This window comes from Vanessa tameamea, chromosome 10, assembly GCF_037043105.1.
Source record: "Vanessa tameamea isolate UH-Manoa-2023 chromosome 10, ilVanTame1 primary haplotype, whole genome shotgun sequence".
Classification (NCBI taxonomy): domain Eukaryota; kingdom Metazoa; phylum Arthropoda; class Insecta; order Lepidoptera; family Nymphalidae; genus Vanessa; species Vanessa tameamea.
The window spans coordinates 5,029,051-5,043,056 of record NC_087318.1 but is presented as its reverse complement, the minus strand read 5'-3'; the positions used below and the strand labels follow the sequence as shown (position 1 = coordinate 5,043,056).

The window sequence follows — 14,006 nt, the reverse complement described above, 5'->3', positions numbered from 1 at the left end:
CTATTCAATAATGATTTTGACCAAAAACTATCAAGAACAACTATGTATGTATTAGCTTTAGAGCAGGACTACGTCTAAGATTTTCAAAATTCTTAAAAAACAGAGAGGCGGTGAAAAAAACACCTCGTTTCATAAATAAAACCACGAGCTGAAGAAACAATGTTTATTTATTTAATGTATTAATTTATATATCTATGATAATTTCAAGACTCTGTGCAATAAAAATGTGATTTAAAGTGTGTGATTCTGAGTATATTATTTACTATAAGAGTATTTGTATTTAAACGATTAATTATTTGCTCTTTCAGCAATGTGCTCGCGGCCTGCATCGTATATAATCTATGATATTGTTGTTTCTAGCATCACGTAATATGAAAATGTTGTTTTAAGTATCTGAAATATAAATATTTTCAAATTAAATAAAACAAATTATAACCAATGTTTTTAGCGACAATTTTCAGCAAATCAACGACTTTTAGTGCACATATACTTAAGTTTATTATCATCAACACTGAACATATACATAATCAGCCTGTAAATTTCCCACTGCTAGGCTAAGGCCTCCTCTCCCGTTGAGGAGAAGGTATGGAGCATATTCCACCACGCTGCTCCAATGCGGATTGGTGGAATACACATGTGGCAGAATTTCGTTGAAATTAGACACATGCAGGTTTCCTCACGATGTTTTCCTTCACCGCCGAGCACGAGATGAATTATAAACACAAATTAAGCACATGAAAATTCAGTGGTGCCTACTTGGGTTTGAACCCGAAATCATCGGTTAAGATGCACGCGTTCTAACCACTGGGCCATCTCGGCTCATAACATAACATTTAACTTATATATATATATATATATATATATATGCTATACTTAATAACAGTAATGTTACTGACTGATATCATAGGGCCGACACCTGCTTTGAAGCCTCCGAGTGCTTTAAAATCCATCAAAATCTGTGTTCTTTGCAGAATAAGCAGTACCGTTTTTCGATTCGCTACTGACATTTTCTCCCATGGTATGCTGTATACCACGTCTGGTAAGTCATGTGTCTGAAAAATATGTGTTCTGCTCCATAAACTCCAATTATTATAAAAAAGTAAAAAAATACCGATCGTTCGTTTACATGAACGCGTGCGTTTATGTTTACAAAACACCTATTTTGCAAATATTGGACGCTTTGCGCTTGAAGTTTAAAATAGACATGGATCGACAGAAAAACTTCCAGCACAAAATACCGATGCGAAATAATAACGCACGTTTTAACATCGAAAGAATTATCATGAGCACAATGAATAATGTTTGAATAAAGATACATTACCTGTCTTCGTATTTCCTCAAGAACGAACGACATCAAAATCGGTCCCCCCGTATATGCCATAATCATTGTCACGTACAACACCATGTTCTCTCTCCCCTAAAAATAATGTTTCAATAAATAATTAAAATATAAATCAAAATCTAAAAGTATAGATTGCTAACACAGTGATCATTTGAATATCAGTGAAACTTGTAATGATTAATACAATTATAATATTCAAAATTATGAAGATTAATAGCCAATAAATTACAAAAGAAGACCTTGAAACCATTAGCCTTTCCTTTTAAAATAAGATTATTCTCATCATACTAATTATTAGGATTAAAACAATTCGAATCTGAGACTATAATTTTGGAAATTAAAACTTCTTAGAATTTACGAAATATAGCATAATATCAATATCATAATTAATCTTCTTTTGTTATATAATATATCCTTATTCAAAGTAATTTTGAACAATTATGAACACTTTAGATTGCATCTTTAAAACTTACCCCGTATATTAATTGATAAAGTACCACGCTATTGCCAAATAAGTTTTGCAGATAGTTGGCAGCAACATTAAATCCAAATGCATTTTCTGCTTCCTTGAAAACTCTGTGAAAATATCAAGTTATTTGTCGTAGTCAACGAAGATTTCACAACAACCTGTATTTTAGGCTACATAAAAATATAATGAGGTTGGCAGTTCGACTGTATTTCTTAACGTTTATATTACAAAATATAATAATATACATAATGTATAAAATAATTCTTATTTTTGTATTATCCGTGATTGTCCCGGATAAAAATAGGACCTCTCCAACTCTACCCGTGGGTGTCGTAAGAGGCGACTAAGGGTATTTAAGGCCCAGTGTATATCACCTGCACTTTGGGCTACCTGCGCGGTCACGGGTAAACCACCACGACAGCATTACCACTGAGGGTTGGTGTCAGGCAGGCGGCCGACTGTAAAATTTAAGCCAAAACCCTTAGCAGAATGGACACAGGGGCAACCCGGCTCCTGTGGGAAATGGATAAAGGGTGGTCGCACCGGAACGGGCGGATGAGACGTAAGAAGCGAGCTCGAAGTGTGCGAGAGGTAAGATTGAGTTGTGCGAGTTGGAATGTAGGAACGATGTCTGAAAGAGTAAGAGAGCTAGCAGATGCAAAGTGGAAGGGTGCAAGGGAAATAGGAGAAGGATATACGTTATTCCATTGTGGAAGTGATGGCAAGAGAAATGGTGTGGGAATAGTTTTAGATAATAAAATAAAACTTACTTATTTATAAATGTATGGTATTCCACAATTTTACTGAGTTTCTTACGTACGTCATGATCACTCAAGTTATGGGTAAAATCCGTCTTGAATGATTTCTTTAAGACATGGATATGACCGATTATATTATAAACAATCATATAGTTTACGCTTTGAAATACCATCATAGACGATACTCCAGCCAGAACTGTATAACAGTTTATTAAATGAAGAACAAACCAAGAACGGTAATCATAACTGTAATCAAAAGGCATCCATATAAATAGGCACGTTTGAAGTCTCACTGTATGGTTTAAAACCAATTCTCTGTTATTATAATTGTTCACGGCAGTTATTGTAATCCATCCTAACCAGTTGGTGATGAAGAAAAACATTAAATAATATGAAGTCCATCGCGTCATTCGTTCCATAGAAACCAGTCTCTGTAAAAAAGTGTGTACTATTCTGTTAAATATAAAAAAACACTGAAAACAAAACAGACTGACGCTGTGTTTTCAATAAAAAAAAATTCTTACTTTCTTAACAAACTCATCTTTACTCTCCTTATAAATATTATATAAATGAATTTTTTGTAAGAAATTCAAAGAAAGATTCTTGTAACTTTTGAATCTAGATGAATATATGTTCACCTGAAACAAAATAAATAATAATGCCATGAATTCGTTAGTTTAAAATAATTTATTTTGCTGTTTATTTCAATCAAGCAGCAATTAATAAACATTTAGTTATTTATAAATAAACAAATGAAAGTAATATTCATATTATTTATATTACTGCTACAGTTAAATGCTCAAACGTAGATGAAAATCTTCCAAACATTCTTTATAAAATGAATCCTAGCTACTACAAGATACATAATCCTAAAACGCAATAAGTTAATTATAACATTTGTATTTCATAAATAAATTACAGTAGCATATGTATATTCATAAATTATTATTTGAACAAATATAATTCAAGGGCTTTATTATTTTAAGCTACCAGATATTTGATATATTAAACGTATAAGATATATTAATAATGTGATATTGGCAAATCAATTTGCTATTATTATACGCTAGATATAATATATAGATACAGCAGAGTTATGAAGGACTTATTCTCGTTTTCATCATTAATCATATTACCAGATATTAACCGATAATTTAACCGATAATATTATATATTAAAGCTAAAAACATCGAAACGTACCTAATTTTACAAATTGCATTAAAAAAAATAGCGGCGTTATGCAATTAAAATAGTTAGAGATGGAATGGATGCGCTCGAAGAGTAAACGAATATAACAAGCAATCATTTGTACAGATGCAACCGTACTTATGCGGCTGAGTGAGAAAACTACAAAGAGAGTTCGTAGCCCTCGATTACACAGATGTGGTCGTAGCTTTATAGATAATTCGCTTTTGCTTCGTTTAGAGACACAGGTGTATTTGGTTCGAAGATGTTGAACCTCTTTTTTCATACCTTATAACCTAATGGAACATATGGACCAAGAAGTTTAAGACTTAAATAATAATTTACAATTTGGTTACTCGTATGACGCAATTTAAGCTTCCAACATTTCATCGTAGTATTCATAAAATATTTTCAACAAAATGAAATATCGAATGTGTAGAGTCTCGAAATAAAAACTTTAATTTTTACTATTTGACACTGATTTATAAAATTAAAGAATATTATGTAAGAAACAAAATTATTGTTATTATAAATATTATTAAAGTACATGACATATATCAATAAGCGTATACAAAATAAGAATTATAAAAAAAAGTAATAAAATATAATTAACAAATGAAGCTTAACAATATACATCGTCACGGTTTTTTTTTTAATTCGTCAGTATAAAAGTGTTTGATTAAACCATTATTTTAAGTCTGAACACAAGCTATTATCAACTTTAGTCTAATAATATATTTATTTATTTTCTAGTAATGCAAGAGAATTTTTTGCAATCAGAATTTGAATATCTCTGCAATCAGAATTTTTGACCTATTATCCGAAGAAGTTTATCAAATCGGTCTTATTTTTGATGTGTTTTATATGGGTCCTCACATCTTTACCGACTTGGTCCGACATCTATACCAATTAAGAGCAAATTTTAATTAGATTCGGTTTTCACGAAGGCAAATAACACTCCTTCATACTCCGAAACAATGAAAATGTCGTCTGAAATCTACGAATTCTTATAAAGATAGATATTTAACGATAAAAAATCCTCAAACATAAATTGTGATGCTATCTCTTAATAAAAATATGTAGGTACAACAAAATTTATTAAATTCAATAGATCAAATTCTATTCCTAAAGATGGAAATTAAAAGATCCGTCAAATAAATTACATCAGTAAACCATTATGACGATCTATACGTATGGAAATATTGATAATAACTCATTGCTAAGATATATTTATTTAATTCATTGCTCGTCATATATGTATATCTTCTATCTTACGTCTATATTTGTGTTTTTATAAACATCGTATAATATTTGCGAAAGTACTTGTCAAATTTTCATAGTATAAACAATTAGTGCAATAAAGTAAAATATTGGATTGTATTCATTTCTATGAGTATTACAACTATGTGACGAATAATTTGAACTACAGAACTGGAAGTGTAATATAATAATTAAGAAACTAATATAAATATTTTGATGTATTTTGATTATCAGTACGAATAAATAAAAGTATGTAAAAAAATTCTTAAAAGTACTATTAAGTAAAAATTAAATATTTTTTTACTATAACGAGCTTTTACAAAGCTTGTTATAGTAAAAAAAGTTGTAAAAAGTGTACAATACTCACATTAGCTAAACACGTTGCGGGAAAAACAGAAAACATGATTCCCAATATATCGAAATTCAATTCGGAATAATTAAAATAAAAGTATGCTATTTGAGAGACGACGCAAACTGGTCCAAATATATACATAATCGTACTATTAATAACCTGGACCGCGGTCACTTTCTTGTAACCCCACGCTGCCCGATCTCCGACGCTAAAGAAACTCATCAAGTTAGCCATATAACGATAAAATAATTGATTGACTGGCGGCTGTCTGAAATATATGAAATATTTGTAAGTTTGTTTTTAAAGAGTGGTTTCATTGCCTGATTCCTCAACGTCGGATTAAAGAAGAACGTCACAACAGAGGACTGGACATTAAGGTTGGTCGCCGTTCACGATATTTGGTCATTTGAAAAACATGAGTTAAATATTTTAAGTAATATAATTATTATTTAGATATCATGTTGAAAATTGTTGAAAGTTCAATATCAATTAGCACTGTGATAATGCGAATTGGTGATTTCAACTCACCCCAAACAAATAATCATATAAACTAGTATGTTAAAAATATGGTATATTTATTTATAAATAATTAAATATGAACATTTATTTATTTAAAGATTTTGCAATCTGAAGAAATTACAATTAAAATGGTTTTTCGATCAATTAATTTTAATACATTTATATTTTTTTTTATTGAGTATTCATACTTACAAATAATATTCGACACCCATTATTGCGTTTTTAATGTATTAAAATTGTAATATATTTTGAAATTATTGAGTTACAAAACTGTAATATTTTTAATGAAACGAATAGATCAGTACGTTCGTTTTATATTGTGTCTAATTGGATACACAGTAACGAGTGCGCATCGCACAAGTGTGCTATTAATTTAAGTGCTATCAATTATTGTTTTTTTTTTTCAGGGTACTGTGTTATAATTGTGACGGTTTTACATGCATAAATTGAAGAAAATAATGTTTTTATTGCTATGTGCAAGGCCTAAGATAATTTACATTTAATAATATTCTTAAAACATTCTCAATATGAAATTAACTTTGTATATTTTTGTATAACGTCATTGGTTTCATTTATTTCCTTTCAATCGTCTTACAGTATTGGTTTTATTATCTTAACATATGAAAAACACATTTCATGTAATAATTTTAGAAACCGTAATACTTAATTTCATCGTTACGGTTCTGTCAGTCAATCTCAGTGTTCAGTCTGTTACAGTTCAATAAAATTAAAATTCATACAGCTTTTACAACGCTTTTGCAGATTTTTATAAAATGGATTTCAAATTTGATAACACTTAACACAGTAATTAAAATCTTTTCGTTTCATTTAATTTTAATATATTTATAACTTTAAGTTTAAAAATCAAGCTTACGATATGTTATGTTCCTAGAAATTACGAAATTATTTACTTAAGCGTTTAATAAAATGCGCTCGTTATTTTAATTAAAACATTAATTTTATTACTCATGATAGAGCTGTTGTATTATAATAAAAACTAGTGCTTTCCTTTGGCTTCGTATATTATGAAGACAAATAATAAATCAGTTACATCAATTGCTTTATAACGTAAACATACTTATAATGTTTCATTACAACATTTTATTACAAAGAAATGTTTTCGGTCTGAATTGTTTGTTCGGCGAATTTTAATGAAAAATTGTTGCTGTCGGAGCTGTTGGAAAATATGCTGATTGGTGGAGGAATTGCTGCATATCCAGTGGCCTGAATTTGTATTCTCCTGACCGATTTCATTCTCCACTTATTTCTCATGAACGCGCAGAACTGCGCAGAACATATTATAGTGTACAATTGTGCGCGCAAATACAGACACACATTCTATTCATCCACTCTTATAATCCAATACATGGGAGTGTAATTTATCATCGGAAAAACCCAATAACTTTTTTATTGGCCCGAATAATCCGGTGCACGGATCCCGGGTCTGCGGCCTTATAAGCTACTACACCAATGAGGTTCGTCAGTCAATTATAATATGTTCATTTATAAAAAAAAAACAAGCGTAAAAAGGTAAATAACTAACCCAACGTGCTCTCAAACTTGCGAATATTTTCGAAGATTTCGAATTGCGAAGTTTGTTTCGAAAATAAATTGCTCTTCATGTCAACCGTTATATCGGAATCCCGAATTTTAGAATCAATCTCATACATGAAGCAAATACGTCTTGTTTGTCGATCTTCGCGAAATGGGATTATTCTGAATGCGCCTTCTTTGAGGCGTGATCTATCGACAGAGGCATCTGTCGCTTTCGATTTACTTTCGGCGCTCATGATATTTTCTTGGAGGTGTAATGATATTCAGGAAGAAATGACTGATATACGTACATATTAAATTGCAAAACACTATTTAACAAACGAAATCTCCTGTTTTTTTCCTCTCAGATTTTTCAGTATATTTTTCACCATAGGGCTCATGAATACTTAATATATGCTTATCCTTATTTTAAATCACGTCAATTTATTAAGATTAATACGCACGGTTCACTTGTATATTTTAGTTTAATAATAATTCAAATAATCATTTTTATATTTCACGACACGAAATTTATCCTGGGTGATATAATTGAATGAGATATTATTTGCTTTAAAATTATTATGATTAATTTAATAAAATTAATATAAATTTTCATACATATGTCGCATCCTCTGCACGTTCGGGCTCAGATCGCTCTTCCTCCATTACTCGGTGCTCAAATAAACCCGTTAACGAACTTCTCAATATCTTTTTTTACGGAATCAAATCGGTAATAACAAATGAATGCATGACAGCTCCATCAAAAATGTAGTGTTGCCGTTTCACAAAATCGATTCCATCCAATTGTCCACTTGACATTACGATATCGAGAATTTATTAACTAGCAACACCGAGGCATAGTTCTTGATCGTATTAGCAAATGGCGTTACTCGTTCCTCGACACATATATGTTCGATTCAAGTATGTAGTCAACTTACACCATCACGACCAAATGGGTGATCGAATTCAAATTGAATTTTCATAAAAGTTTTAAATTTATAAATAGACGCCGTGAATAATAATATGATAATTGAATTGATTATATCATTATTATTTTGTTTGCTGTTTAATCACTCTTATTAATTAACGTTGAATAATTAATGATTTAATATAGGATAAATTAATATATGGTGTATTATTTATAGTATCAAATAATAAAATTTTATTATGGTTTAAAACGTATAATTTTTATGTTCGAGGTTTCTAACAAAACTGGTTTCACCAACAAGTTTCAGGTCTGAAGTATTTATTCCCATGATATTTATTGCCAGTAAATAAACAAGCGTATAATGGTTTTATATTGAATAAGGATTTAGACTTTTACTATTCTACAATAATTTAAGGTCGTAACACGATATGATACGCTTAGTAAATATTAAACTAGGTATTATGAGTTAATTGACTAATTGTGAACATTTCGCGACCAATATAGATTACTTTCTATGAGGATTAAATTAGGATAACATATTATATAGAGACGATTATACATGATAAATATAGACATTTTTATTTAATTGATAATAAAAATATAAGAAATCAATTATTTTCCTATGCCTAGAGTAAAAAAATATTAAAAATAAGACTGGATCTATAAAAATTTTTAACAAAATAAACTTAAAAACAAAAATATAGTAATAATATGAGCAAATTTGTATAATTTTTACGCTCTTAGTCGTTTCACGAAAACAAAGGCATCTTGTAAGCACAACCGTCTCATACTAATGCACGCCATTAATAATAATTTAACATGGAGTGAATAATGCTATAACTAGCTATGAGGCGGATATTCTAACACGTATAAATTGAATTATACATGTCTGTTTTAAACACAATATGTTGATTACTTACATGAAGTTTGCCATATCGGTTGAAGTTACTGCTACGCTCCTTAAGATCGTAGCATGGAGCTACGAGCTTAGCCTACATTAATCCGTCGCTCTTTAATTATTGTTTTTTTTTTAAATATTTTTACAATTGTATATATTTGCTTGTTTGATTGTTTGATTTATATATGGTCGCATTATTATAACATTCACACATTAAAAACAAAACTTACAAGGTAATTTTAATATGACCTTTATAACAGGATTTTCCTAACCATAACTTAAATTTAAATTGAATTAATTTATAAATTTTACTACAGTCTGGGTAGGTACTACCCACTCATCAAATATTCTACCACTGAATAGAAATTCTCAGTATTGTTGTGTTCCGGTTTGAAGTGTGAGTGAGCCAGTGTAACTACAGGCACAAGGGACATAACATCTTAGTTTACAAGGCTGGTGGCGCATTGGAGATATAAAATGGTTGATATTATTTACAGTGAAATTGTCTATGCGTATAAGTGACCATCAGCTGGCTTATTGCTCTTCGCTTAACTTTTCTGTTAAACCGAATGCAAAAAAACTTTATATATTTAGTTGTAGTTTTTACTCATTTATTGCATTCAACAATGTTTATTTAGTTAAGCTAATAATAATGAGATCATTATATACCCTTCTCTGAATGGTATAAGAGAGGCAGCTTTAACTTATCAGTCAATAATATGTATTATTTTATAGAACTTATAAATTAAAATATTTAAATAAAAATGTACCTATAATAAATAGCATTAATAAATAGCAAGTATATATAACAATCTTAAAAAACGATTTTCTTTTTTTAATAATTCAGATAACGTAAAAACGAAATTGTAATAATTTAATTGACTTCAGATACATGGAGAACCTTACAAATCCATCACAGATTTTTTTAAAAAATTTTATATTAATATAAAAAATATATTAAGCTATGAGCAATTGTATTAAAATGACTTAGGGTCAGCGGCGCTGAATTAGTGCGTCCTTTACCATTTGTCAGTGGAATTAGAAGTAGAAATAGCAGATCGGTCGGATGTTAGCGAAGGTCCAATTTGTTTGCGGTCGTCACAGGTGCAGTCTACATGTTGCTGCCTAATTTTACTAACTGGATTAACTTGAACTGGGCGCACTAATGAAGCGAGTTGATCACATCGGCTTTTCAATGTTTTAAACGAACAAATTTGGATTGAATCTACTTTAAAACCGCACTGCATTCAAAGAGCGCATTTACAAAGCATTACATACATACTTTTTTTTTCACAAATTATTCAAGCACTTAAACATGTACAAACTTTTGGAATAGTTACCTGTTCTTAATCTGCACTAGTAAAATTAGAGTTTTGTTCGATTGCATAATATATTTTTTTTTATTTAGTACACTACATATTATAAAACAAAGTCGCTTTACGTTGTCCTTCTGTCCATGGGAATGCTTAATTCTTTAAAACTGCGCAACGGATTTTGATGCAGTTTTTTTAATAGATGGACTGATTCAAGAGGAAGGTTCATGTGTATACGACATGCGTAATATAGTAGAGAAACACTGATATTCTTAGAGGTTTCTAATATGATGTCGTACATAAACAAATTTTTTGAGCTTACATTGCAAACGCTGGCTGAACCCTACGAGTAAATCAAAATAATGTACTACAGTATTGTACACCTTAAAAAGGACTACAAAAAAGTCCGATAATAATATATATCTATCTCTTAGGGATAACCCACAATAAACATTTTTTATCCTTTACCTTTTAAGAAAGATAATTGCTTATTTAAGAAGCGACTTAAAGTAATACAGCTTTAATCTTTATCCAATAAAGTACCAGTTAAATATAAAAGGCAAATATTAATAATATAAAAATATTAACACTCAGAAACGGGTCATGCGATCTATCCGCCCGTAATGTAATACCTTATCGCACGTCTTTTATTTCATTTTAATTTATTTAAATATCGTTGACATCTTCTAACTACTTAATTTTATATAACAAAATAAAAAATGAATAAATGTTTGTAAAAAATCTTTTACTATTATATAAATATAATATATGCTTTTGATTAATATATAATATAATATAATTTATATGATTTTGAAAAAATCCTTTTGAGACCAACAACTCGGTACTTAATACATTAAATTGATATAATATTATCTCTTATGAACAACGGTTTAAATTTTACTGAATGGTATGAGATTAAGCCCTTTCTCGACATAAAATCTGAATAACATCGAAACCACATCAAAATTAAATGTATAGTTCAGAAGAAATTAGCAAACAAAAGGATTATAGCACAAAACACCTGATGTCAGAAAAATTGGAGAAGTATAAAAATATATAAATTTTATTCAATTTTAGCCAAGTCATAATCACATACGTCTAGCCGTTTATCTATATTAATTCAAGGTAAATTTTCTAGTAGCGTTCGGTCACCTCATGACTAATTGTTTCATACAGATGTATGCAGCGCAGTTTAAAAAAAAGGAAACCTTTTTGAAACTGGAAATACTTTTTTTATAATTTTATATTCAATCTATAAAAAAAGCTGAGAAAGCATCTACGAAAATCTTGAGAATTCTAAAAATCTTGAGAATTCTAGGTTCAAGCCGGAACAAACTCCACTAAGTTTTCATGTGTTTAATTTGCGACTGTAATTGGTTTCGTGCGGGCCAATAAAAAAACATCGTGATGAAATCTGTATGTGTCGGAAATTTGACAAACTTGTTTCCACGAATTTAGATTGAAGCAGCGTGTCAGATTCAGCTCCAAACCTTCTTCTCAACAAAAACTAACCGTTACTGGCCTGCATTTTCTATTTAATTATATTTTTTTACTTTAACGTGACCAAGCTTAAATTGGTTTAAACATTGGACAATCTCTTTATTAGTAATAATTGACTAAAACTTTAACTTTGTGACACCTTAATTTGCTAAATTTTATAAAAAAATAAAATTTTAATTGATATGATTTATATTGTCTATTACTTTAATTAAGTAATTATTAATATAAGGCCTCTTCATACTGCTTGTACTCCTCTGGTACCAAATAAACGGTATAAGATAAACGATATCATGTTAAATGATACATATAATTATATGATTTTAAAAACTTGTATTATTTTTGTTTCAAATATATTCATAAAACTACTTAGCTATAAGATAACGTCTTACATAAAATTTTAAAACAATCTCTATTTAAATTTGTATCTTCTGTAAATACCAATAAAGTATACATTACAGATATTCTTAAACAGTAAAAATTTTTCTCAAACGTTGACTGTTAAAGGAAAAAATAAATGAAATATACTCCCGAGCTCAAGTCGCAAGGCAAATGCTAAAGACGGAATTCCGTCACGGTTACACGTAGCCCCACGACGTGAACATATTTCAATTTAACTACCGACTTTTTATTCGCTCAGAATGCGTAAAGGAAACGAAACAAAACCATAATCCATTATGACATTACAAGGCTCGTTTGCCATACATAGATACTTATGTTTTATACAATGTTTGTATAAGTCTTTTGTTATGTTTTTAAAGATGCAAAAAGGAAAACCTTTTCTCATTTAAACGTAGCTTTGAAGTATTTATGTTAGATTTGTATGATAGTTTTGGTAATTTATTTTATTACGATTTCCCCGTCTTAGGATATTAATCTTTAGATATTACCTCATAATTTCCACGATAACAATCATTCGATAAATCATAATAATATATTTATTTGTATTTATAAAGAATGAGTACTAAGAAATACTAATAAGAGGAAATATGAAAGTGGCACCGGCTGTCATGGTAAGAGCATGTTATACAGAGGAATGAGGACCATGTTGTTAAGAACGTCATGACCTTGGACGTAGATGGATATATAGAAAGGGGACGAGGACGATGAAAGGGAATGGATGGATTGTTTGAAAGACGATATGGCTGGAAAGAATGTTACTTGTGAGATGACGTCAGACAGAGAAGTATGGTATTACGAGATCGTTCGCGCATACTGCCTTGGCGCCCAGGCGGTTGGCTCACCTAGTGGGCAACTAAGCTAGAGGGATACCCGGAGTACGGAGAACACTCCTACCACCGACGTTTTCAGCGAAAAGGTACGTATAGCGCTGGCGCCTTCTTTCCTGGTCTTCTTTAACGCAGCGGATCAATCTCTTTCCGACATTTTCGCAATAACAGACCATCTCTATCAGCACCTGATTAACGGCATGCGCGGCAGCATGAGATCTCCACCGATTATCGCCACCAAGAAATTAATTTGGGGCTCACAATGTCAGGTTCTCGTGCACTGTCTACCTAGTAACTCAAGAGGGACTTATTGTTTATCAATGTCGCCAGGCCTACTGTGGGGATCCGAGGTCCTCCTTCAAATTGCAAAACAGGGCTCGTTAGGCTAAAGCCTTGATTCGATAGCAATCTAGATTTTAACAAGCATAAGATTATTTGAACTTCTATACATACGAGCGTAACCATAATAACGAGATAACACTTTCATGTATTTGACTGTTGCTATAGAGAATACTACGCTACATTTGTTAGCCAACAATTAGTGGAAAATCTAATTAATCAAGCGTCTGGATATGTGAGTTTACGATTGAGTTCGATTACGAGGTTAATTTAAATGGAATAAAATACACACTGAATATATGTTTATGAGAACATCACCGTATATTAAATTCAACGTGTGGAATCGCGAAGTAAGATGATTGATGCCCACATTAACATCGCCTT

The 14,006-nt window shown here is 30.5% G+C and overlaps 1 protein-coding gene across 1 annotated transcript; it reads right to left on the bottom strand.

Annotated features, from left to right (window-relative positions):
• Positions 1 to 339: 339 nt before the first annotated feature.
• LOC113400836 (uncharacterized) lies at positions 340 to 6,097 on the bottom strand. Its single transcript, XM_026640541.2, has 8 exons — positions 6,078 to 6,097; positions 5,382 to 5,634; positions 3,094 to 3,207; positions 2,582 to 3,000; positions 1,816 to 1,918; positions 1,322 to 1,417; positions 897 to 1,052; positions 340 to 393 (listed from the first exon to the last, which is right to left on the bottom strand). Exons 1-8 carry the CDS (start codon positions 6,095 to 6,097, stop codon positions 340 to 342), a joined length of 1,215 nt encoding a protein of 404 aa, XP_026496326.2.
• Positions 6,098 to 14,006: the final 7,909 nt, after the last annotated feature.

Coding starts and splice junctions, on each gene's coding strand:
- LOC113400836 (XM_026640541.2), bottom strand. CDS start 6,097: ATGGGTGTCGAATATTATTT. Junction 3,001..3,093: donor AAGATGAGTTTGTTAAGAAA/GTAAGAATTTTT, acceptor ACTTTTTTACAG/AGACTGGTTTCTATGGAACG. Junction 1,418..1,815: donor TTTATCAATTAATATACGGG/GTAAGTTTTAAA, acceptor CATTATTTTTAG/GGGAGAGAGAACATGGTGTT.